At 40.6% G+C, this 27,543-nt stretch overlaps 1 protein-coding gene across 1 annotated transcript; it reads right to left on the reverse strand.

Moving 5' to 3' along the window:
• Positions 1–201: 201 nt before the first annotated feature.
• GLIPR2 (GLI pathogenesis related 2) lies at positions 202–25,678 on the reverse strand. The gene is made up of 5 exons (XM_039711163.1): positions 24,544–25,678; positions 13,290–13,398; positions 9,728–9,831; positions 2,709–2,786; positions 202–1,757 (listed from the first exon to the last, which is right to left on the reverse strand). Exons 1-5 carry the CDS (start codon positions 24,554–24,556, stop codon positions 1,597–1,599), a joined length of 465 nt encoding a protein of 154 aa, XP_039567097.1. The 5' UTR covers positions 24,557–25,678; the 3' UTR covers positions 202–1,596.
• Positions 25,679–27,543: the final 1,865 nt, after the last annotated feature.

Raw genomic sequence — 27,543 nt, forward strand, 5'->3', positions numbered from 1 at the left:
CCTTCACTCAGTCTTTGTATGAAGTGAGGATTTAGCCTCTCTTAGAAGGTCTCTTCTTTCTTTTCTGGACTAGGATAGTTGTTGCTTTTATTTCCCCCCATGTTACAAAAGTAATCATGTCATATGTTAGTGTCCTGAAAATAAAATTGAATGATTATTTGACAAAGAATCAAGTAACAGCAAAGGCTTAAGTAGTTCATATTCAAAAATATTTATTTTTCAGTTGTTCATGATATGTGTCAAATTCTTGGTTACAGCAAAAAAAAAAAAAACAAACAGCATCCCAGTGACATATAATCAAGCCATAAGAGTGCAGTTTATTATAACTGTGTAAACAAAAACAAGTATTTCTGTAATGGCACTGTCCATGAACCAGATTATGGCATATAGAATCCCAGCAAAAGTCTAGAGAAACTTTTACAAAGAAAACAAACTCCCAAATTGAGTTTGGGAGTATATGAACCTGGCCAAAATGGCTCAACCCACATTTAATCAGAGAAAAATTGTCCCCAGAATTTTTGCTTGGCTTGTTCTTAAGGAAATTAAATCTTCATTGTTTTCAAGGCATCAATCCAGCACATGAAATAATACTATTATTGAATAACATGAATAAAGAGCATACATCTCTTAATTATGACAATGTGAATACCCCTACTGATACATTATTAAAGATGAGATGATTTGAGAATGTTATTGCTTGCATAGCATGACACCTTTAAAAGATATTCCTTAAAAATAAGTTACTGAGAAATAAAATTCAAAGTACACCATCAAAGAAACTTTTTTGTGCATAAATATCAAAAAAGTAGAATCTTATTTTTATGCAATGGAAGTAAACAATTTGATTATAATACAAGGTACATAGTGTAAACTGTAGGATGCACTTTGAACTTTATATATACTAATCTTGAACATATTTTACACATCAGCATCTAAAATGGGATTAAAAAATTATAGGGTGTTTTTCTAGATCATGCATTAGTTACAGCTTGCTTGATGGCCATAATTTTGCCAGCTGCCTTTTAGTGTTCTGCGAGATCCATCCTATTAATAAAAACACACAGGTCTGAATTCCACTACATTTTATGCATATACCTTTCATTCAGGAAGTTTTGCATGTGTTCCATCTGCAGAGAGTAGGTCCCACAACAGCAGGAGGTAAAGACAGAGCAACTAAGGTACAGTTACTAAAAAGGATTGGACAGATGGGAGCATATAATATAATTACAAGCTGGTATCTTCAGTTTACAGAAAGCTATAAATTTGCTTGTTAAAAAAAAATAGACATCCAACATGTGGTTACTCACATACTGACACAGAGTTCATGCAAACAATTTTTTTAAATCTTACCCATTTTATCCTTCAGAAATGCTGCTTATAGTTCATCCTCAAATAAACTGAGGTCCCCTCAGAAACAGCAGGGGCCTGATGTGCATATTGACTCAAGCAAAATGTAATTAATTGCTTCCTCCACACTGAGACGTGAACAGAAGTATCAAACAGATTTCATTGAACTGGGCTTCATTTCAACACTGTTAGGTCCAAATCCGGGTTCACTTGTCATTAAGCAATAAGACTACCTTAAAAAAAATAAAGTTATTTTCTTGGAGGAAGAACATTTTCTTCATAATACCCTGGATTTACTACATTTCCAGCTGGATCATATCTAGCCACCACAAATGTTGAGCCATCACTAGCAGATGCCTTTCCAACTCCCATCTTTTTTGTGTTCTTCCAAACCATTGCTGTAAAGTGACCTGAAGAAAGAGAGAGAAACATAAACAATCCCTTTAGATACTAAGTCTGTAACATTTTCTTTAACATGTGAGGTGGTAGGGGAAAAAAGAACAATACACAGCTGCTTTTTTGTTTAACATGAGAACAAGCTAAGGACATGAAAAGGAACCCTACCTCTAGCATTTTGTCTTGAAAATCCCTAACCTGATGCGTTTTCATACTACTATTCCCATTTCCATGTTCTTCATCCAAATAAGAACATGTAGCAGGAGAATTGTGAAAGAAGTAGTTGGATAAGTGTCTGATGCAAAATTTGTCAAAGACATCACAGTCTGTACTCCCCACAGTGTGAACAGCAGTTCTGGGAGTGACTATTATTCACTTGCTTTAACTGCCTCATACTCCCCCATGTGTTTGCATGTGCAACTCTTCAAAAACCCCACTATTTTTGTTGCTTCTTCTGCCTAGTTTAATAGCCACCCCCACATTGTTGTTCCCACTATCCATAGGCAAATCCCAAAATCAGGGAGAAAAGCATGATTTTCTTAATCTGAAACAAGGTCAGGTACCACTCTTGCTTGAGCGCTATTTGAGAAACAACATTCTCAAATCCATTTTGCACTAGATTGTCAATATGCAGCCAACAACCTGTTCCCAGTCTCCAAATTTTAGTTGAAGTGATCTCTGTGAGTGGAGTGATATAATTCAGCAGAAATCACATGTCAATGTAAACAACACAGTACATTTAGTAAGACTCCTATATGATTCCAATTTAGCATTTCTTACAAATTAATTTGCCTTAAAAATAAGTTGCCTGTTTAAAACTTTGAAGTCAGAGGAAAAATGCAGTACTAAAAAATGCCAAAATTTTGCTTATTTTCTAATTTCTCAGGGTTTTTTATATTTTGTCAGTTTTTAGCATAACAGTAGAAGTTTCTTTTTTGAAGAGACAGTTCCCAGTCTGGACTTACCTGTCCTAGAAGAAAACCCTGGGTTTTGAAAGCTGTAATTTTTTATTTCACTGTACCATCTGTCAGCCACATCTTTTCCTGAAAGACAAAAGAAATGTGCTGTAGAATCATGACATAAACACAAAACTGTAGCTCACTTACAGCCTGGCCAGTAAGATCTTCTGTAACTTTCAGCTTGGAAGGTAATGAAGACACATCTCCCTCATCTTGGATAAGTGCTCCAGTCATCAGGCTCATACATACAGCTTGCACCAGCTTCTTCCTCTTGAAATGCGTTTGAAAATGCCTAAGTGTGCCAGATTTTCTAAGCAAAAAGCCACACCTGTGGATGTTTACCCCTTCCAACTCCAGATAAACAAAAGAAAAATTAAATTTCTGATGTATTTTTAGTTTTCCATGTTCTCACCAGCATTGAATATTTCTGATTTTTGAGTGCATTATTTTTTGTGGTTTCTACCTAGCACTAAAGCCATTGTGAAGGCCCATTTTGAGGCAGTATAATCTGGGGTGCTACAGAAACCTCAAATATTCATACTTAGGAGCTGTTTCTGTATGGAAGTCTGTGTGTCCAGCATTGTCTCATTCCACCCAAGGCTTTCCCTGACAACAGCTGTATATAGACTATGACTATGGCCATGTAGCTCAGACCAGCATCTGCAGATGCAATGCAGACAAATGCCAAATGTTACTTGTTTTCCATTACTGGTTGTTAGGAAATTCTTGTGCCAAACACTGGGGAGATGAGAGAGGTCAGGTTTTTCCCTGAGCAAACTTGATAATTAAATTTCTGCTTAGCATTCCGGGATGTATAGTCCACACAAGGCCAGGAGATTTCAAAGCAAGCTGCCAAAGCTGTTAAGCCTGCCATCATGAAGAATGCTGGTCCCTGGTGGATCTGTTGGCTGCAGAAGAGCAATGACTCATGCTTTGCTATTTTACAGCAAAAAGTCTTAAACTTGTGCACTTCTAGAAGTCAGACACTACATCAACTTCTTTAAGCTTCAGTTTGTTATGACTGAAGTCAGCTAAAAGGATGATGCTGTTAGCCTGGCAAGTTGGTTGTCAGAGCCATGGCTGATAAGCAAATATTCAATGAAATGCTGTCTCTAGAGAGGCTTATGAACTTGCAGGACTATGAACTTATATGCCACACTGGTCATTAGGAATAGTGCTGAGTAAATAATTTTTTCTACATAAAAAGGTAACAAAACATCTCTTGCCTCCCAAAGAAAAAGTTTCAGGAATAACAATTGTTTTCTTCTTTTCCTTCTCTCTTTGCATGGGAAAAGCAAACCCAGTAGACCTCTATTATGGTTGAAGTATGCAACACATACTTATTTGTTAGTTTCTTACTCACACTGAAGTTAAAATGAAGACAAAAAAAAAAAAAAAAGAAAGTGCAAATAGTGACTTTTATGCAATACAAGAGGAAAAGAAAAAGCACATAGTAAAAAAACCACACAACAAACCAATCAGATCATGCTGTCCCACTCTAGATTTCATGGCTATGAAGGATTTAGATGGGTTTGTGGTAAGCTGGGTGTAACAGAACTACAGAAGGTGACTGCTGACAGATCAGGCCTTATGAAGCCCATGTATTCTATGTGTACTAGTGCTGAAGTGACTATACTACATAAGCAAGATTTTAGCAGATGTAGGACTGCATTCTCACTGCTGCCAGCTTTTTATTCCTTCTGTTAATGTATCAGTGTGATATAGTATAAACAGTATTTAAAGAGAAAGTCACCCCCACTCTGTTTACTGTAGCTCTGAGAAGTGTGCCTAGGCTGCACGTGACAGAACTTAAAATCTCCATAATGCAAGTATTGCAGGGCACATGGAAGTTTTGGAAAACACAATATCTCTTAAAAATTAATTTGTTTTTAATTTAAAGAATACTATCATTTGAAAAATTGCTTGCTTTTTAGTTCAAGGGAGATAACAATGGCATCAAGTAAGACTGCCTCAATCCTGTACCTGAAAGACAATGAGCATAGTTGGGCAGCACAGTATATCATGTGTTAATTCCCAGATTTCAAGGCTGAAAGCTTTCAACTGACTGAGGCCAGGCAGTTAAAGCAGAGAAGCTGATCACTATTCTACATTTTTCACATGCAAGATCAAGTTTTCATTAAATAGCATTGCTGTCACCATCCTTGAGTTGTGGCCTCGTAAACTGTGGGAAAATAAAGACTGACTTTTTTCCAGCATAAGAGAAGGTCACCCAAGGACTATGCAACTTTTGACAAACTTTGTCTTGAAATCATTTTAGAGAAGTGTCCTGTAAGTGAAGGGAATGAATGGTATCTGTCACATGGCACAGGAAGTGGGGGGGGATCCAATGTGGAAGCTGTTACCAACTGAGAAGACACATAGGGACCTAGTGATTAAACAGTCTCTCTCTCCTCTGAAATACTTTTCTTCTGATTCTTTGGCCTTTGTAGAGCAGTAAACAGTGCCCTGGTGGGACACAAGCCAAACCAGTGTTGAAAATGACAGCTGGCACACAGGAGACTAAGGAAAATCCCTGTTTTGAACCCAGTGACTTCCAGGCTTCCAGAGAGAAAACAGCACAAGGGTCAGGAGTGCACTGAGCCTACCTGCTTTAGCAGCCACTTGCATCTTCAGACTTACTGGTCCAGAAAACTGACCACAATATTTCCATTTAAATGTATTATGGAATAAATTATGCAGTCATATTTAGAGTCTGTTTTGATTGCTTTTGATGTTTTATTGAAAACTGCTCCCCCTGCTCCCAAAGTTCCCCCAAAACAAAGGAAGTTGGTTGCTGTTCAAAATGCTTTTCAGTCAGAAAGAAAAAAACACAGAAAAGAAATTGCTCACATTCCTCATTCCTGATCAGAGCAGAAATTATAAAGTTTACTCCTCTCAAGAAGCACATGGATCTGCCCTGCAGTCAGAGCTGCAGCTTCTATTCTGTTGCTCTGCTTGTGAGACTGATTAATAAATATTCTGCTGGGCTTTTTTTATCACCCTTCCTCTTTGCACTGCTGTAAACTACACTCAGAGTTCCAACACTTTCACTATGGAAACACAGTTTGACTCCACCCTTCCCCCAGTGAGGGAGAGCTCACTGATGACCTGCTCAGCTCGGCTTACTGGATGTTCATTTCAGAACAGGCTGAATCTCACTCTAATGAATTTAGATGGGCAATCTTCCTCAGGTGAAAACTTGCTGCAACGATCCTTGAACTAATGTCCTAGTTTTGCCCAAGACTGGGACCAGAACCAGCAAAGGGATTTGATTTTACTTACACAAGCTACATACTTGCAACGTGGCCACACTGACTGTGCCTCAAGCTTCCTCAGAGGGTCAGAGAAGTGACCACGAGGGCTCAGTCCATATGTAGGACTAACAGTTTAAATAATGTCCCCCTTATTATCAAGGGGCCACTGCATGTAGGCAGTGACCTGGCCAAGCTCTGTATTTTTCAGCTGTGCTGTTGTCTCATTAAATGTCATTTTTATCTGTTGTGGGTGAGGAGCTCCATTCTGTGTGGATGTTGAGAGTGTGAGTGCCTTTGTACCAGACCAAGGGTTGCGGGGACCTCTGCATCTGTGGAGCACCAGCAAAGCACAAGAGGGACCAGCTGGTGAGCAGGTGAAGGGCTCTGGGGGGAGCTGCAGAAGTGTATGGCCATGGCAGGGTGGTTCTGGTCAGCAGCCAGGGGCCTCTGTGTGTGTGTGAGATGCGCTGTGTGTGCTGGTGACTGGAGTGGAACTGCAGCCTTAGGAATTGGTATGTCCAGGTGCAAGCTACTGGTGAGATTGGGATCCAGGGACAGCTACTGGGCAGACTGAGTGTCTGAGCTCAGCTACTGCTGGGATCCACACTGGAATTCTGTTTCTATTATATACATATATATATATATATATATATATATACACACATATGTAATTTAACACTATACAACATACATTATATCCACTTTGAAATCATTTACTGAGAAATAGATACTTGTATTTTACATACTATATTAATTTACTTATATCTACTCCAGTAACGTATATTGGAACATATATTGGAATCACCTGGAAAAGGAAAGAGGAAGTGCCACTAGTGCTGTTCATTTTCATTTTAATACTGACTGCATCTATTTGTGCTGCTCTGCACATAAACAAATGTCTATGCTATATGTGTGTTTGTGTGTGTAAGGCTGGAAACACATTCCCAGCCTGTGCAAGACACACATTCCCAGCCTCACCACTGGGAGCACAATGCTGTGGCAGCCTGTTCCTGTATTTAGGTCACTTCAACTGGGCCCAGTTAATTTCTCTGGGCCCAGCCTTACTGTTTCTCCTCATATAAAGAATGCTTAAATCCTCAAGTAATCCCACTAAGTTGCTAAAATCATCCTAATAGAATCACACAGACCATATTTCTCTGCAAATGGGCAGCACCTTGTGATCTACTTAAAAACTAAGTTTTTACAACATTCCTTCCACCAGTCTGAGAGGAAAGAGGTAGATTTAACATTGCCTTTGAAATAAAAGATCTACCTAGACTAAAGTCTTACCAATGGCTTTTAGAAGTAATTTTCTGCTTTCAATACCACTCATGCAGGTCCTTACTTTATTTTTCCTTTATTTAACACTATTGTATAAGCCTGGTGTTAGACAGCAAGAGATACATCAAGGCAGGCCTTCAGTCAGAGCACAATCCTCCAGGGCTTGGACAGACAGTGCCTGTGCTGTTCTGCACACTAGTCCCAACCTTGGGAGACCCTGATTCCTCCCGTGACAGATTTGGGGGATAGCTAACTGGATTTCTCTTACAAACTCTCTAGACTTCATAAACCATAGTGCTTCCACCAGCAAAAGGGCAGGTTCTTCTCAGCCACACCATCCATCCCAAACAGAACTCAGACATCCAGTGCTTGCCTTCAGCCCCCCAACACAGGAGAAATGAGATGAGGAATCCTGAGAAGCCTGACAAAGCACAGCTGCCAAGGCAGGCTGCGGTCTCTCGCATTAGTGGCAGATGACAGCTCACTTATTTGAACACAGACAAAGAAAAGTCTGCCACAGAGCAGTTCCTGCAGGACTGGAGGGAGGAAACAGCTGTCAACTCTTTCTTGGATTACAGGGATAAACATATTTCTAGCAACAGCTTTAGGCTATGTAACTCTAAAATCCTGAATAGAATTCAAGGTATTCTAGTACCAGGAGAGGAGTCATATTAGAAGGCTTTATAGTTGAAAGCTTAAGCCTTCCCTGAAACAAGAAATGCATCTTCTGGCATTATTACAGAACTCAGCAAGAGCCAAAATAAACAACAGCATCACTTTTTGAGAGAGAATACAAAGTATTCTAGAGGTTTATTGAGTCTTGCTTTATCTGGGAAAGAAACCAGAAGACACTGCCTGCCTTTGTTAAGCCTCTGAATGGATGTCTTAATCCAAATTTCTGCCTCATTGATCAGGGTACAAATTAACTATCCAGAGGGAACTATATGAAAAAAAGAGGAAGAATGAACCAACTCCACAGAGGTGAAGACTATGCCTAGCTGAGAAAATAACTTCCTTTGAAAAACTAGCTTTCTCATTCTGGTACTCCGAGTGATCCTGTTGCATTGGAAATGTAGAAATGTTTCGCAGAACAAAAGAGGATGTAGCTTAATTTGCTCAACATGGTATTTAATCCTGTGGATAAAAACCAGCAAAGCTTCTCAAAACTGTAAAGTTATGTATGGAAACTGTGCATTGAAGAAAACAGACCAGATCCAGTGAAAAGACAGACATTCTGTAGAAGGATTTGTGAGCAATGTTTCCAGCTCTCTAAAAGGGAATTCAGTGGCTTTAACCTCAAGGGAAGGAGCACAGGCCAGTAACACAAACAAGAGAGCTAAGCTCAGTCAGTGAGTCATAGCCACTATGCAAACTCTGCTGGACATCTGTGTTTTCCCATGCTGCTCCGAATCCTTTCCTCACACCCTTGCAAAGGACAGAATGCCAAATATGAGCAGATCAAATTGTATTTTTCCACCATGGGTTTCTTCTTCAACAGGAAAACTGGGACTAGAGTTGGCACTTGAAGAGGAACCAAACAGCATCCCTGGGACTAAAACTCCCTAAAATTTCCAGGTCCTTCAAACAGAGCCTCCAGCCTACAGAAACGAGCTTCTGTTTCTTTGGGGCTGTGCTGGAAATTCCAGGGGTAGATTGGAATAAAGAAAGCAAGTGGTCACTTTTAATACATCCCACCTGCTGTCCCAGCAGGCTGAGGCATGAGCCCTACTCACTGGAAGGAGGCAGAAGGGAAGAGCCTGCTGAATCTCTCTCCAGCTGAGGGCTTACAACAGGCTGTCAGCCTGACCAAAATTCAGCTCCTGGGGCAACCAAACCAAAGGCTCCCAGTTACAAATTACATTTACCATCAGAACATACATGGAGTAAAATAGTTTTAAAAAATGTAATAATGAAAAAGGGCTTAAAGCTGTTTGCTGACAGAGTGGAAGATATTAGTGGAAGGACATTAGCCACTGTCACTTTGGTGTCCAGTCCCCTGCTTTTGCCCCCACAAGCAAGAACTGCTGTACAGTGTGCAAGAGACATTTTTCCACTTCCCTCACCACAGCTGGGCTGTGGGCAGACCTCTCTTTGGCTGGGACAAACTAAGGATAAAGGTGAAGTAGGGGGAATTGTTGACTTCCTTCTCTCCTGCATGGACACACAAGTACTTCTAAAGACACAGGCTCTAAAGACAGCTCCACAGAAGGGACACAGGGAGCAGTGTAGCTGCCAAGTCCTTCCTCCAAGAGACATAACACACCACCAGTAAGGAGTCCCTTACTCCCTCTGTGCCCACATATGCTTCTCACTTTCAGGACACATAGGTGACTGCAGCCACCAGCCTGTCCCCAGGGAGCATGGGCTGGGCTATGCTGCACACATTTTTGAAATAGAGGAAACTCCAGCACTCTTGATACCAGATGCAACCCAAAGTACTTGAGATAAGGCATTTATCAGGTGTCTATGAAACAAGAGAAGAGAGCTCACCTGATTGGTCATAGGATGCCCATGCCAGGTTTTCTCCACAATTCCCATTAGCAGACTCAGAGCTGTGCTTGAGGACCCTCGTGGTAGCCAGTTCCTCTGCATACCTAGCAAAGGAATCCACACATTGAGTCAGGGACCACAGGAGGAAAGGAAGGATATGCAAGCAAGGAATTGTGCTGGAAGATGACGGGTTTAAGTCAAGTTGCAAAGCCCTGAAGCCAGAGATGCTTTAAGGTTACATAGATCAATGAGTTAGGCAAAGGAAAAACACATTTTCCCTGTCTTTCATGAGCATCTGCATAAATTCTGAGAAGGACCTAGAAGAAATCAAAGGGCAGATCCATTTGCACCACATTTTAACCAGCACCTGAAAATCCAACAGCCATCCTTAGCTACAGCTGGTGGTGGAAAGGGAAGTACCTACAGCAATTGCTACAAGTGCCACCTCCTGGCATTTCTAGGTCTCTCACAGGAGTATATTAAATGTTCTCAGTGAGACTGGAAAAAAACCACAAGTGGGAATTCAGTCAAAGTAAGTGTAAACCCCCTACATTTACAAATGAAAAAAAAGTAAAATGTAAAAAAAAAAGAGCAATGTACCAGGCAATAAGATGGAAGAGAAGGGGATCACATGGAGACTCTGAGGCAACAACTGTGTAAACCAACACAGGGATAAGCAGCCAAGTGTAAATCCCCTTCATTTACAAAAGAAAAAAAAGTAAAATGTAAAAAAAAAGAGCAATGTACCAGGCAATAAGATGGAAGAGAAGGGGATCACATGGAGACTCTGAGGCAACAACTGTGTAAACCAACACAGGGATAAGCAGCACTGTTTCTATAGAATTTGACATGTGTGCAAATGTGGGATGTATTTTATTTTCTTAGAACAATAGGGTTAAGAAGAACATCACGGGTAAAGCAATTACTCTCTTTATTCAACATTGGAAAGGCTTCAGTACAGAGACAGGGAAATTGGAAAGACCATTTGTTATTTCTTATAGTGGCAACAGAGAGTCATCAGGTCACAGATTTAAAATTCAAGTGAGACAAAGCTCTTTTTCCACACTGTGCAGCAGAAGTCATTTCCACAGGACAATGCAGGTATCTAAGCACATGTGAGTTTGAAAAAGAGAGAGGCAAATTCACAGTGTATGAATGTGGGGAGGAATCTTCACAGCATATTAAACAACAGCAACAAATAAATGAGGATACAATTACTGCTTAGTAAAATGGTAATTTCCAGGATAAATCTGTAATTTCCAGAAGAAAATAATGGAGGAAGGATCACATTTTTTTTGTCCTCCTACTCCTTCCCTAATCATGAATTACTGGCATCTGCCAGAGACATGAATTTTGTCCAGCTGAACATTTTGACCCAAGCTAGTACTTCAGTCATTAGGTTCTAATTTCCTTCTGCCCTAATCCTCCCACCAAAGCAAAAAGAAGAGTAATTAGCTACATCCATTAATTTAGAAATAATGAAAACTTGTCAGTTGTCAGTTTGCTAGATCCTGGACCAGAGGATCTTTAGGTGCTGTCTCTACAGTCCTGTAATTTTTCTCAGGATCCTCATATCCCAAGTAAGAGGCAGGACTGAAACTAGGTACACATTGCAGATGGATGAAGCTGCCAGGGATTTGAGACAAAAGGTGATTAATCCACTCCAGCTCAGGCAGTTGAAAGCATGAGATTTTCATCTGAGATCATCACCCTGTGCTTCATTACAGTCAGAGATAAACAGACACCTGCTGAGGCTGACTCATCTCTTGTTAAAGCAGGAATTCAATACTCAGTTCACCTGTCACAATAACTGGGCCTGAAAATAGTAGGAAACATACCATTTTCAACACAGGTAGAGAAGCACAGAAAAGCACCCAGAGAGAAAAGTACCCAAATACATACCACCAAAGATATATAAATAGGATATACCCAAAGAAAAGGTGAAAATCTTCTTTTAATTTAAGAACATAAAAAAATCTGTCTTGAAAAATATGAGATTTCTTAAATTTCATATATTTTATTCAGACCAAAATATTTCTTGTTCTTGCATCAACCAGTTTTATCAGTCTCTGAACATGTCTTTTAATTCTTACAAGTTACAGACCTCAACCAAAGAGAGGTTTCCTATTGTTGTTCATTGCAGGAGGGCCTCAGCTGAGACCAAAGAGGGCTGTGAAAAATTTCTGAAGGATCTAAAAATACCCAGCAAGGGCAGCAGCACACTCAGAGATAAATGTGGAGCAATGCATATTCGATAGAATAATCTGAACTATTCATGCAAGCTGACTTGTTCAAACTGAGTGTTGCACTTCTGAGACCCAACAAGTGCTATTGACAAGTCAATGAAATCTCTTCTTCACCGTGAGCATTAAAAACAGAAACAAAAAAAGCCCTTAGAAGAACAGAAGGAAAGTCCCAGCAGATTACAAAGTTGGTGAATGAGTCACTAGCATTCTACATTTTAGGAATACTGAAAAAAAAAAAAAAAAAAAGTGAAAACACCAATATTTCAAGATTTTTCTTGATGACATGTCCACATGCCAGTTACATGGTTTGTTGTACAGCACAACATCTGGGAGAAATCTAGAAGTCAGGAGCCAGTTCATCTGTGTTCCATCTTGCTGGGACAATAAATCAGGTTCTGGAAAGACTACAGCATCTCTCTCTCCCAATCACCCAGCATAGAGGAATCTGTATGGTCACGGTGGAAAGCCAATGGAAGGAGATTTTATGTCTGGAGGAGGGATCAAACTGCCCACTACTTAGTATAATTTATCTTCTGAATAGTTTAATCAGCATTTACTATTTCAGTTATCTCCTTTGTACTGGGAGAATCAGCATGAAAAGTAATTGAAGATTTTTAAATCTACTTTTTGAAAAAGATTGCTGTAAAGAGAAGGGAATTAATCTGGTTATTGTAACTACAGTAAAGAGGACAAGCAGTATTGGACTTGAATTTCTTAAGGAAGACTCAAATCAGAGAGCAGGAAGATGGATTCACTGCATATTAGACTGAGAAGTAGAGCAGTCTTGAACACTGGAGTAGAGGCAAGATGTTTCCTTCCTGACAGAACAGAGGACATATAATATTTTACTTTTGTGGCTGGGAGATATATAAATTAATCAGAAATTACTTCCTCCTGATTCCACTGATCTTAGACCAGTCACAGTTTCTTACCGTGAAAAAGTTCTTTTCCCACTATTTCAGCAGGAGTAGATCTTCTCCTGCAGATGACAATCCCTCATCTGACAGAAGTGGTGGTGAAGCATGTTTTAGACAACTGCCCTCTGCAGAGGACACCTACCAGTGCAGACAGATGTAGTCCACATCTGAAAAAGGCTCCATTTGTACAGCTGTGATGGTCATATGTCCATGTGACCAGCTACTACTATATGATGGAAAAAGAGGGGATGAAAGAGTAGAGTCCCTCACTTTCTACTCAGTAAGTCTTCACTGTTTATCAGCATGTCAAAAGGCAAATATCTTTGCAGTAAACACAGTCAAACCCAACAGATAAAAGTGTCACAAATCTCATTAGAGAAAAGAAAGGACTGAACTCACTGTTGGGCTCCTCTGTTTAACTTCTTGCAGAGTTTTAATGGGGGGACTCCATGTTTCTTCCTGTAGTCATTGTGTACTTTCAAGACTTCTTCAGCAAATTGTTTGGAAGCTGAAATCACATTAAAAAAAATGGAAAGGTCTGTCAAATACAGATATTAGTGAAGACAGAAAAACATACTCTGAACCCAAGCCCTGATGCCGGCTGGACAGTAGAACTTAAGGGTACCACCCTCATTACCTGGCAGCAGGATGAAATGAACCACTGACTTCCATCCAGAAACAAACTCCAACAGACACTCCCATTGGGAAGCTACAGACTCACCAAAGGTTGAATAAAACTGTGATACTTACTGCTTTCCTCTATAGCAAGATGATTTAATCAATCATTTTGTCAATTTAAAACTGAAATCAGTTAGACTGACTTTCATTTTAAGCTATCAGTGCAGTGCATCAGCATTCCAATCTCAGAGTAAGCAACAAATATGTCCTTTGAGGAGATGCATTAAAATTGCAAATTATTGTCCCTCTATGCAAGAATTGTCTGTATTAGTCAGGGCACCACCTAAAGAGAATGAAGATACTAAAATGTTTAGATCTCTGCAAGTACTTGGAAACATACACCACTCTTCTAATTAATTTTACAGTACAAATTCATAGAAATCTCAAAATGCACCTTTATTTGGCTCAAGACAAATGTTCACAAACAGCAAGTGGTAAGGAAAGAAACAACTACTATGGCATGGGTTTTTATATTTATTAATGATTCATCAGCTTCATTTCTGAATATCTCAGTTAGCATGACTACCATAATTTTCCTCGTAAGACACTTGGGAAACCCAAACAGCTCCTATGACTAGAAAGAGTTTCTTGTTATTAACCTTAGATTTCTCAACTTCCTCTCACTACTTGATCCTGACAACTAAAATCAATCATTCTCTGCTGTATTAGCATGATTCTCTTCTGCTGTTTGTAATGATGCACTTTCCCCAAAATAGAGCTGTCAGTTTGCACATGCTGCTCTCAGAACTTTTTCCTAAGCTCACCCTCATGCTTTAGGCTGCTCTTGGAGTTCTCTCCAGTTTCCTCAATAGCACTGGGATAATACAGCAGATAATAATACACAGATAATACAGCCTAAAATAATCTCAGTATCCAATGCACACAAGAAAGCCATTACGGTTTCATGCAGTACCTTAAGTCTTTTGAACACAGTCTGAAGTTGGGTTGACTCTTTCCTGATCAAAGTGTCATTGTGGACATATATCTAACATATTCTCCATAACATGCTTTCAGGTTCATTCTTTTGGTATCAGTTTGTTGGTGTAACACAGCAGCCCTGTTGAACAAAGTGACATTTGCTCACCACCTTCCTCCTCTTCAGTTCTCCCTCAATTTTATGTATCACAAGTCGCACATCACCAGGAAAACAAGCACCTCCACTCTGGTATTCAAGCACACAAACTCCTTTTTGCTAATGAACCTGTCCCATCACTCTTGTTACTACAGCTCACTGATTCTATCAGGCCAGAGTCCTAAACCTCTCATCTGCTCTGTTACAGAGGTAGCCAATTTCTACAGCATCTATCAGAAGTCACTGAGGAAAGCAAGCCTACATCCAGTTCATGCCCTTCCCTGATGCAGGGGGTCCAAGTTTCCAGCAAGGAAATGTTAAGACAACCTATAAATAAAGACATTGAAAAACACAGCTTTGAAAGTTGCATTACATACTCCAGACTACTTTTTTTCTCTTGAGACCATGCTGAACTTGTGCCTGTTATCACCTAGAGTTAGCATCTCACCCACTCAGCACTGAAATCGTAGATAAACAATCTGACCTGCAAATACGGAAGTTTCTATCCAAATAATTTGCTCTCAATGACAACATCAAATTGAAATTCTAATTTAAAAAAAATCAACTGAAATACAGATTTCACCAGTGCCCAGTCCATACATTAACAGAAATACTGCATAATGTAGCTCTGTACTAACTTTCTGACTTAAAAAGAGTAACAAGTCATGGACAAAACTGAGTTGCTTCTAGCTGCAACAGGCATTGCTATGCTGTCCCTGGAGAACCTCCATCCTCCCCTTCCCTCAAAGGTGGCTGCTATAGAAATGCTTATCTTCTGTGACTCAAGCTCATGTGCTAATCACCTCCCTCTGTACAGCTTTTCCCGTGCCTGATGATGTGTGGAGAGGGACGCCCAAGTGCCAGATATATTTCAGATTTGTTTCAGAATGCATGTTAAGTTTTTCCATTTTACTGGTGTTCCACATACTGAGAAGCCAGGCATTAAAAGTGCAAGTTAGTGGGAGTTTTCAGGCTCCCACCCAAATGGGAACAGTTTCCCAAACAGCTGTGGAGACGTACTTCTTTCCCTTCATGTAAGCTGCTTAAGCTGCTAGAAAAAAAATTATTTTCTACTGCCAGAGAGTTAAGCTTGGTCATGAATCATTACACACATTACACACCTTAATAAGTAAAACAACTGAAGGTATTAGATACAGTTGCTGGCTCCTCAATATTCAATTATTTGCCTCCATTTCTTATTCTTCTGGAACACTGGCTAAGATAATGGCAGCATGTGACAATGAATTTCTAGGCTATGATGTGGTACAGAGCATACCTTACAGCTGTTATGCTCTTGGACTTCCAGGTTCATTGATCAGCTTTCTGTGGCAGGCAAAAATAGGCACAGGAATCTAGGTTGCCTTTTCCCATCACATTTGTTTTTCAGAGAATCCTATTTCTCTATTCTTACTGTCTCTAAACAGTGCCAATCTACTCAGTCTTTCTTGCATGAAGAGCTCTTCATGCCTGAATCCATACAGCCTCTTGTTAGAGCTGTCTTCTTCTGCCATTTCTACTTTAGTTTGGGCACCAAAACAAAGGTGAGTTGTCTGAACATGCGTTCCACAACATGAGCTGCCCTGCATCACCTTTGCAGCTGTCAGCTGCACCTCCTCCTCCTAGAAATTTGCTCTTTTATTAACAGGACACTGCATGTTACTTCCATGTTACTGTTTTGGGCCCAGAACCAGGCAGAAAGAAACAGTCCTGCTTCCAGCCAGACCAGGGCTAATTTTTGCAATAGCCAGGAGGGACCACAGCTAGGACCTGGAGATTATTCTATACCACCCCTCATAATTTTCCAGGTATGGGGGAAGGGGTCTCTTCCATGTCAAGGTAGTGTGGCATGATCAGCTATTTTAGTCTCTGAGTGGTAGTGAGCGTTTGCATATGAATCACTCACCTGTCCTGTACATATTTCTATTAATATTGTTGCTGTTACTCTTTGTTTTCTTCCTGTTTCCAGTAAATTGTCTCTCATTGCTGTTTCCAGTAAATTGTTCTTCTCTCGACAAGTCTTTGCTTTTTGCTTCTCCAATTCTCCTCTCCAGCTACCCATGGGAGGGGAGAGAGGAGAATGAGAGAGCAGTGCATCATTTGGGGAGGTTTCAGTAGGAACACTAAACTGGAGAAAACCATTCCTAAACTACAACAGAAGCCAAGTGCCAGAATACATGGAGAGGACAGATGAAAAGTAGATAGAAAACACATAAGAAGTAATCAAGTAATTGTTTAAACACTGAGTTTAAAACCAAAATCCCTTCAGTTTCCCTGGATTCTGCAGAATTGCTCTACTCTCTCCTGGTAGCAGAAGTGGGTTATGGAATAAGAATGCAGCAAATGCATCTTTTAGTATGCCCGACAGGTTTGTGGAAAAAAATAATTAGAATGTTTATGGAACTGTAAAGTAATTACATCAAAAAGTCCTTTGTTACTGTCTCAGGTAACTGATACTTTTATTGTGAACAAACTTCTCAAAGTATATTCACCGACTGGAAACAAACAAAATTCTCAAGTAAAGGAGATCCCAGCTTCTAAAGACCACATTTGCATCTAGACTCTTTTAAGAGAGCTGACATTATTAATCTTTATCCACACTTGAAATGTAACTCTCTGGAAACCATCCCTAGCTGAATCTTTCCCACTGTGAGAATAGCATTCCTTCTATGGAGAAGTGATAGATGTCTAACTGATATGAGAAATGTTAAGAAGACAGTCATGTTCCACTGCACTTTGACTCAGCACTTTGGTTTGAAGCCACAAATGCTTCAGGGTGGTCTCATGCTGGCTGGTGTCTGCAGCAACACAGGGAGTGAATGTTCCATGCTTCTTTCTCCACATATTTAACGGCACTCTCTTGCCCTCCTTTTGGAGATTCCAAGACTAGCTCTATGTCATTTGGGAAAATGGATCTGACACTCCAATTCATGAAATATTTCCAGCCATAAAAACTTATCTCCCCAAGTGTTAAACTCCCCTTTTCTCTAACATAACTGGCTGATTGCTTGGAAATTTGCAGAATAAATGAAACCATGTATAAATCCTGGAGGAAAGAAAAGATTAAATCATACTATGTTTAGAAAGTATTGTATCCTGGGTGGGGTTTCCTTGTCTCCTTTTACACAATCAAGAATTCAGTAAAGGAGCAAGGTCTCCATTGTACACAATAGTCATTTATGAGAGATATCATAATGGTGGTACATGACTTCCCTTCCAACCTGAATTATCCTGTAACCTTACTAAAAGTTAGAAGAGAAAGTACTGCTGATGGAAGTGAAGGGAATTGGGAGTTATAATTAGATACTAGTTTAAATGGGAGTAGTTTCCTGGAACGTTCCTATGTTTGCTGCTCAAAATAGCTTTCTCTTCTGCTCAGGAGATCCTTCAGGAAGGAGTTTCTGTGATGTTTCAGTTTTGCCTGAATTTGCTCACACACTTGCTTATCACTGGGATGAGCTTCAGGACAACAGTGAGATGTCTGAGTTAACTGCATCTGATGGACAAGAACACCACACATTTTAATATCTGGGCTTGCTCTACAGCAAACTGCAACTTAATAACCTTGCATTACCTGTGCCACACAACGTAACACACTCTTTTCCCCCAAACCCAATCTGGGGCATGTGGCCTGAGAATATGAAGCTGCCAATGCAGTAATGTTTCAATGACATCAGTCGTGTCACTATTTGATTGCAAATCCTATTCTTGCTATAATAGACAGTGCTGATTACTTCCTCACTTAAGGCCTTTTATAAACAGTAAGGCAATTGACTGCCCTGATTAAAAAGGAACACCTGGTAAACTGGAGCTGCACAGCTCTGAGAGGCAGCAGAGCCTTCCGTGATACAGGTATTTACAAAACAAGCAGCACTAATCAGCAGTCTTGGGGTCTTGAGCACTGACAGAAGCAAGTTTTCACTTTCACTGGAGACAAGGGTGTGAGAAGAAATCCTTGGCTTGTAGCCCGTCTCCTCCAAACTGACCAACAATCGGAACAGCAAGCAGTCACTTCCATGGAGCATTCATCTTACATAAAGTTGGAACTGATTGCTCATCATCTCCAGAGCAGCCAGTCCTGGCTTTGCATGAAAGACAATCAAAAGTGTTGTTTTTATTACTATTCTGCCAGGAAGGACACCTGAATATTGTAATCATGCCACACGGACAACATTTGTAGGCAGCTAATGTGCGTGCTGCTATCCCTTTTAAAAAGACCAAGGAGACTCCCATCAGAAACACCTCCTATTCTTAAATCCAACTGCCACAGAATCCCTAGGGCACATGCACTTCCAAACACAAAGCCATAAGTGACCTGAATGTGTTAGAATCACACTATGCAGGAGAAGTAATTCATGTAATCTTCTCCATCTCTTCTTTCCCCAGTGCTGTATATGCTTAGAGTTTATAATTACAGAAATTTATTGAAAAATATAAGGCAAAACTATATTTATTAATGAGTAACAACAGAAATCAATTGTTTTGAGTAATTGAAAAGAAGTAATTTAATTGAAATGGAATATTTTTTTCTATTCATATTTTGGATGCTGCATGTTCTTATGCTCTGCATGTGGACAGCAACTGACATAACCTTGTTTTTACCCAGTGCCAAGCTCATTTTACATAGCACTGCTGGCTGTGTGGTGCCAACCAAAGTCTTTGGAAAGTGAAGAATTTTGCAAACAAGAATCAAAGTGAGACAGAACAACACCCACGTCTCCGGGGATATGCTCCTGCATTTTACACCTCTACCATTCATGTTCTATCATGGTTTGGGGTAAGCATACCTGAACTAGTTTTAATCTCATCAGCTCCAATATCCTCCCACAGTACTTTTCTGCCAAGGACATCCAAGATAGCTGTGGCAATGTTTAAAGTATGTTTATTTATGCACCTCCCTGAGGCATGGAAATATGGCCATGCACATTTCTTCTGATCACTGATGTGTGTGAACTCCCCTATCCAGTACCCAAAGTCAGGCAGGGAGGTGCAGAAATCTTTCTTTAGTCACATTTACAATCAATTACACCATCTGTTTTTCATCCCTCTGATCAAGAGGTTAAACTCCAGTTCTCACAATTCAAAATATTTTTAAAAGGTATTTATTTAATAGAATCACAGACTAATAGAACCATTTGGATTGAAAGGGAGCTTTGAAGATCATCTAGTCCAATCCTCCTGCAATGAGCAGGGACATTTTCAATTATACCCTGTTACTCAGAGCTTCATCTGACCTGACCTTGAACATTTCCAGGGATACACTCAATGTTTACAGTGACCTAAACAGGCCCATATTTTCTTCCTACACAACACCCCAGACTCCTACAACCTCCTCACACCTGCTTAAAAAGGAGCCAGTTCTGCACCAGTGAGATTGGGCACCCACACAGCCTCACCTCATCCCCCTCTGCAGGGCCACCTAGCCCAGCTCTGGCTGCTGTTCAGACCTTCACAGACTGGGCAGAACTTGCCTACATCTGCCTGTAAAAACAGAACAGAGATAGGCTCCAACTTATCTTTCAGAGAACAGCACAGCCTCTACAGAAGGAGAGATCTGACATAGCCTTCTGGCCTGTTGAGATAAATAATAAACAACAAAACAGTTAAAATCAAAATACTTGTTTTCTCATACTTTTTGTTCCTGCACATAGAGCAGCAACAGAAGCTAATTCAAACCCAGGCAAGACAGACACTACCAACTGTACAGACAGAAAATGCAGGCTTTGCATGGGATTTCTTTGGTTTGTGGCTTGGTTTTTTTGGATTTTTTTTTTTTTTTGGTGGGGCTTTTTTGTTTTGTTTTGTTGGTTTTTGGGGGGGGGTTTTGATACAGGACAATGGCATGGAAAACCTTGGTAGGTATCTCAGTTACTGCAGACCGTCATATTCTATCTTATTCTTCCTGAGCCCTTCCCACTTGTTTCAGTTTTATCTGCCTTGAACACAAGGAGCTAAGGGTATAATCCAACAGCTGACAGGAGCAACCACTATGGCATGGGGTGGCTGCTGCATTCTTCTCCTCCACCAAAACCTTGATGGTTCAACAGACAGGTAAAAATTTGACCCAGAATACTGTAAAAGCCTGACATATTCGTGGAAGACTTTTTTTTCTCTGCTACTTATTGAACTTGAACCCAGCAATCAATGTCTTCTGCATACAACTGGAGATGTGGGACTACAAATTAAATTAACTTTGAAAAGTCATTTTCCCACCACCCCTCCAGTTCAGTTCTGGTGTAAAGAAAAAGACAGTAACTTGTGTTGGAAAGTTCTGCAAATGTCCTAATGTTACCAAATACAAAAGCTCAGTTTCTAGCAGTTCAGAACAATCCATCTTCCCTATCCCCACTAGTCCTGTAAAAGCAGCCAGCATGACTCTTTCTCATTTTGGCAGCTCGGGAGTATCTGATTTCTCAGAAAGGAAACAGGTCACTTGTCCAGTATGCCTGTATTTTTGTCATGACCTGCTATGTCTGTCTCTTACCAGGATGCTGAAGTGCAAATCAGCATTTCAGCTGAAGACTTAGCTCGTTCTGCAGAAAACACAACAGTCCTTTTTACAGTACACTGAAGATGCATCTTAAGAGTTAAAAACCAGCGCATGCTTCTAAATGAGATTAAAACCAGCATGGAAAACTGCATCGAGTCTGGTTCCTGTCTCTTTGCCTTTTCTTAAAACCCTTTCTCAGCCCCTCTTTGTTTTTTGTACTGACTCAACACGTAGAGCAGTGGGTAACTCCCAGCCCTTTCTATGGAGTCCCGCCTACATTTGCAGAAGTGGCAGAAAAAAGGGAAAACAGCAGAAAAATAAAACCAAATTCTGTAAAATGATTACAGTATTTACTGAGCCTGACCTTGACACCGTCTGCACACACTTGCCAGAATAAAGAGAGCTATTACCCCGTAGGGAGCAAGCGGGACAAGCTCCCTTCCCCCACGAGGTTGAAGGAAGGGGAAGTGGGAGAAATAAGACTTTTAGCAGCCTTTCCTACCACCATCCCAGCCTATTCAGAGACTCCCACTGCTCAGCAGAGATCCACGTGCTCTAGAGCGGAGGAGCAGATCTTGCAGCCAGCTGCTGTCCTGAGCATCGCCTGCAGCTGCTGGCGGGGATGGATGGATGGATGGATGGATGGATGGATGGATGGATGGATGGACGGATGGAGAATCTCCCATGGGGGGAGGGCTGCCCGCAGGACCCCGCCTCCGGCCGCGCACAGCTGCAGCGGGCTCAGAGCCCTGCCAGCAGGGCACTCTCAGCAACAGGGCAGCCAAGAACTGCCAGCTCACCATCCCCTCCTGTCCTGCAGAAATATTATCCTTGTCTTCTTGGTTAGAGCTAGCTGGGATCTGTGGGGACGGCTGCCTGCACTCCTCACTAATCCAAATGGTGTCTGAAAAGGGAAGACCTGGGGGAGGGCAAAGGGGGTCTCTGTGTTTGGCTTAAGTATTTGCAGGAGTTATGACCACGGGAGGCATTTTCTTACCCTGACAAGGAAGTTTCAGTATGAATTTGGTTTCATCAGCCTGCAGCTTTCAGGGAAGAAAGCTGAGTCAGAGGCACCGAAGGTTTCAACACTCAGCTCTATCCAATGAAACACAGCAATGCTAAGTCTCTAGCTCTGACACTTGGAATGAACACTGCTTCAAATATAATCTAACAACTAGTAATACAACATTACTGGAGAGTTTTTACTGAAGAACTGAAATTTCCAATAGCAGGTTTTCTTTGCATGGGGATACTTAGACCTCAAGACAGATTTGCTGAAACCAAGAGATTAAAGAAACTGCTCATTTCTATTAAAGTAGTGGCCCCACTTGTCATGAATTAGAGCATCCTTAAATTAAACTTTCAGGAAATCTCTGCCTTAACCTTTCTGACCAAGGAGAGGAGCAAGGAATCTGTTCTGAGGTAAAACAGTTCATGTCATGCAACCTGTTACATGTTCACGTATCCTAGTACAGAGAAAATTGTCTGCATCACACCTTAAGAGTACTAGAGCGGGAACACATTCTATATTTCACACAAAACACAGAGGAAGCACTACTCTGTACAACAGCTGCTCTCCCCATTCCAAGGCAAACCACACTGAATGATCTCAGACAGGAATTTGAAGACTTCAGTGAACTAGAAAGGGCAGATGGGATTTAGTCAATACACCAATTGTCAGGACAGGATCTCAGTTTTATGATTCATCTAAAAATATTGCACACAGCTCAAAGACAATAGCCTAGACCTAGTTTAACATTGGTTTGAAAAGCATGACACAAATAGAAAACACTCTTAACACATACCTAGATCTCAAGCTTATTTTGTATAACCACTTAAGGTGAAAAGCATGACACAAATAGAAAACATTCTTAATAGAAAACATACCTAGATCTCAAGCTTATTTTGTATAACCACTTAAGGATGCAAACATTACCCAAGCCTTGGCAAAGGGAGTTTCTGGTCTGCCATTGTTCCTAACTTTATAAAAATCAACTAATGCACAGCAATAAATGTGCAGGAGGAAAAAATGAAGATGGTAATTGCCTTATGACTGTTTTAGCAATTTTCATGCATTAAAACAAAAGGAGATTTTCATTCCTTTGGGGATTGTGAGATGCACAGTGGAGTACCTCTACTACTTTTGTTCAATATGCTTTGCTAATATAATGTACTGGCACTAACTACACTGATTTGGTATTTGTACTTAGCATGGTAAGTGCTGAGCTTGATACTTCACAGCAACTATGCTTATTTAAATTGTTATAGGGTTATTTATCCCAATCTAGCTATCATGATATGAGGCCAAACCCACCCACTGGCAGCTGGACTTTGCCAAAAAAAAAAGCAAGTGGTTTGTCTGGTCTGGGTGTCATACCAGTAAACCCTCTACAGTCACATTTGCAGACAACTCAGATCTCATGCAGCAAGCTGACCTTTAAAAATAAATAAAAATTAAAAAAGGAAATCCCGATGCACTCATGCTGTGGCCCTTTAAAGCGTTACTCACACAAAGATTTTCCTTAAGTTTCTCTGAAGAGGCCTATAGTTCTGAGTTAATCAAGTACTAGGTTTTGCTGAGCATGTCCCTGTATGTGCTGTTCACACACAGGACAGACAGACGACATACCACCAGGCTCTGATTTGTTACAGAAACAATGCCCTAAGAACAAGAACAAAAAGTCCCATCCAGTTTCACAGCTGTTTCAGAAATTCAGGACAGTTTTTTACACCTGGCGTTAACAGGGCAACTGTGGAGAAAACCCAGGGCACTGAGCACTCCCTTCTGAAAGTCTCTGGCTCCTTGGAAGCTTTGGAGAAGTCTCTCCAGTCCAAACAGAGCAGAGCACACAGACAGCAAGCAGCAGTGGGAAAAGAACCAACAGCACAGGCAGCAGCAGCAGGGCAAGGCTTAAAGAATATGCGCACAGCTGGGGAGAGACTTAGGAGCCGAACAAGTCTGTCCGCAGTTAAATAGTAACCAGATCTTACATCTAAATCCTTCCGACAGGAAGGGTGATAAAGCTTACCCCCCTCGAAGCATCCTGCTGCTTATCTGCAAGGCTAATAAGTTTTGTCAGACAGCAAGACACAAAATAAGTTTAAAGCTACAGGATTCAAAGTCATTTTTTACAGCAAAGCAAAAGTACTTTAGGTTACAAAATACTATAAAGTTGTATATGAAATACAACTACCTCTACACCGAGCAGGGCTAGGAGGGGGGTCGCTTTTCTTTTCGTTTTTTTCAATCCAACCCTTTGTGAGAGAGAAAGCTCCTCCCAGACTGTACCATGCACAAATGAAAGCAGCCTTCTCCGAGGAAAGCCACTGAACGCTTTAGCGACGCTTTCCAAGCATAAAACCAGGCACGGACTTTGTGCGAACACACAGCCAACTGCACGAAGGCATTTGCTCACCTGATTTCCCCATGACCAAGTGGGTTTCTTTTTTTATTTTATTTTTTTTTAATTTCACCTGCTTCCTCCTCTCTTGACAGAGTTTTGCCGCTCAGTGCCGGGATGAAGTGTTCGCAGTTTCAGCTCAACTTCTTCATTCGCCTGCGACCGCTGCTGGAAAAAAAACCCTCGCTACCGCCCCTTCTTGAGCGCTGGAATAAGCCTGCCCATGCCTTTATAAGGCATAGGGACACCGCTCTTTTTTCATGAAAAGTTCCTGGTTAGGGTCAGGAGCTATTTATCCACCACAGTAACCAAGCAGCTCCAAAACACCATATGTTTTCACATACCATTTTAGCTTAGTAATCGCATCTGTCTTCTGATAAGAGTAGGCTGTGAGAAGAAATTCTGCTGACAAATAGATCTGCTACCACAGTGGGCATAGCCCATGGGGCTAATTCATACAGCTAAATGCTGTTGAAGTTTTACCCACTTGCTGTACGTAAAGTTGAAACAGAAAAGTGATAAAGCACTTTGAAGTATAACTACATTTGTATGTCTAAAATGAATCACTTCCTGCACTGTTACAACATAATCTGTAGAAGGTATTAGTAAAATAAGATTTTGCAGGTTAAAGAGGAGCTGTGCTGATGGTGTGTTTCTGTGAAAAGCATTGGATGTGAGTATGTCTCATTTCATCTGTGTAAGCACGCTGTGCCACTGTTATCTACACGCTACATCGAAATGCCTCAAGCTAATCTGGCAAATATTAACTACTTTAACTACAGTGAACATGATACTTTGATTTAACTTCAGAAGTGCTGCATATCTACAAACAGTAATTCAGTTACGTGTTTCCAACTTTCATCTTCTCATCATCACAAAAATCATCTGAGGTTAATGCTTCCCAATTTTTTACAATGCCTTTCAATATTTCAAGGTTTTTCTTGGTTTTGTGCCAAGTCTGCTGGCTCATCAGGATTTAATAATCCTTTGTCTACCTCTAGGTTTGGCTCTACAGTAAGTAAAGAAAAAAAAAAGATGCAAGGGTTGGGTGTTTTCCTTCTTATGCAAGTAGCAGCAGCAGGTGGGGAAAGCCAACATCCCTTCACCAACACACTGCTCCTCCTGTGGTGGTTCCACTGGCAGGGCTGAAACACAGGTTGAGGGAGTGTCACCAACAGCTGATGGGTTCACAGAGAAGAGGCATGAGGACAACTGAGCACCACCCAGAAGAGGAAACCGCAGGGTGTGAGACCACATTAATTTTCACAGCTGCCTGATATTTTCCTTTGCTGGCAGCAAGGCAGGCAGCAGAACAGAGAAGGAAGTCAAAGAAGGTGCAGAAGGAAATCTCTTCCCAGTCTCTCTGCTGCAAGTGGCAGTAGTTGGATGAAGAGGAGGGTGGAGAGCTGGAGTTGGGCTATCAGAGCCCCATCAGGAAAAAGCTGCTGTTTTACTTGACTGCAGGAGTGATCAAACCAGTGATCAGTCTGAATGAACCAGATCCCTAGTCTCTGAAAATGATCTGCTAAACTTAAAATACTGGGCTACTCCTAGGACATACATAAATGCTCAGCAATAGCCAGTGCCACCCTATGGCCGTGATAAGGAATAAAAGGGATTTAATATTTGTATAGTTGGAAGTCTCTGGTATTTGAAATGTTCATTTATATTCTCATACTTGATTGCTTTATTTTATATTGTTTATGTTTTAGATCTTTATAATATTCAGCTGAATTATAAAGCAACATCACTTCAGGACCTGGACTACTAGTAGGAAACAGCACTAAGCATTTTCAAAAGTTACCAGATACACCTGCATACCATATCCTGTGAAATCATAGAAACGAGGGTTTGTCTGATCTGATAAAAATTCAGTGATATCTGCACGGGAAAAAAATTGTGCTTCTTCTGATCAGAAAACAAGGAAACCAAAATCAATGCTCCAGCCTGAATGTAAAAGCATCAGTACAAAGTAAATGCAATGACTCATCAAAGACAGGAAAGCAGTGTAAGCCGAGACATATAAAAGCAAAGAGGAAGGAGGGAGCTGGGCTCTTTTATTACTTTAACATCATCTGAAAGTTCCACACTAAAGAATATTACTGAAGAATATTATCAGATGGAAATTTAGAGGAGGTATGTACACTAATAATTAAGAATGCAAACAAGCCTTTGAAAATAATAGGAATGATTAAATAAAAGCCACTGCTAGAAATAATTTTCAAGTGTAAGCCATTAATATCCTTTTACCAGTTTCAGGCAGTATCAAACAAATGTGAATGTGAACAAACAGGATTTTCCATTTACTTTATGATGTGCCAAAGGACCTCCAAATCATGATTCCTTTACACAGAGGAAATATTAGGATGACATGGGTATTATCTAATAGTGGACATAGGAAACTACATTACAGCTACAGAAATGCCCTGTGCAGTCAGAGGAGTTCAGTATTCTGCCTCGTATGGCCATATCTACTGAATTTTCTGGAAAAGGAGCAAAAAAGGTACAATGTGGACTGACTAATTTTTAATTGTTTCATCTTCCTGTTAAAAGGAAAGCAGAACAGAAAGAGCTGGCTAAGAAAAATAACACTTACCTAGTAAACTGGTGTAATAAATATTCTTTCTGGAAATAGGCTACAGAGCACATGAGAAGGAAAAATGAATTTGAAATATGTATGAATCATTACAATCAGGAAGTTAGTGATAACTCATCTGCAGTACAGCAATTTCATCTGCATCCTGAAAATCCGTGGCTAAAATTTTGGTGTCAGACTGACTGGGCCATTCAGATGACAAAACATTCCTCATTTTATTCTATCTTCCCTTGTCTCCTAACAAAGCAAATCCATTTCACCTGCCTATATCAGCCACTTCTCTTTACCTTGATGTGACTAACCCTAACGTACACAGTCTCATAACCTCCTCTGGTGCCTCCAGATACTTCCCTTCTTTGCTTTCCTGTCTCTTCTGGAAGCTTCCTGCAACACTTTTTCTTTCTTCTGTGCCCCATGTG

The sequence above is a fragment of the Passer montanus genome, unplaced genomic scaffold, assembly GCF_014805655.1.
Source record: "Passer montanus isolate IOZ18808 unplaced genomic scaffold, ASM1480565v1 scaffold24, whole genome shotgun sequence".
Classification (NCBI taxonomy): domain Eukaryota; kingdom Metazoa; phylum Chordata; class Aves; order Passeriformes; family Passeridae; genus Passer; species Passer montanus.

What these genes read in the sequence shown, in the direction of transcription:
- GLIPR2 (XM_039711163.1), bottom strand. An exon ending in TTAAACAGAGGAGCCCAACA is followed by an intron (nt 9,832 to 13,289) that starts GTGAGTTCAGTC and finishes TTCCTTTGCTAG; the next exon opens with GTATGCAGAGGAACTGGCTA. An exon ending in GGCATCCTATGACCAATCAG is followed by an intron (nt 2,787 to 9,727) that starts GTGAGCTCTCTT and finishes TTTGTCTTTCAG; the next exon opens with GAAAAGATGTGGCTGACAGA.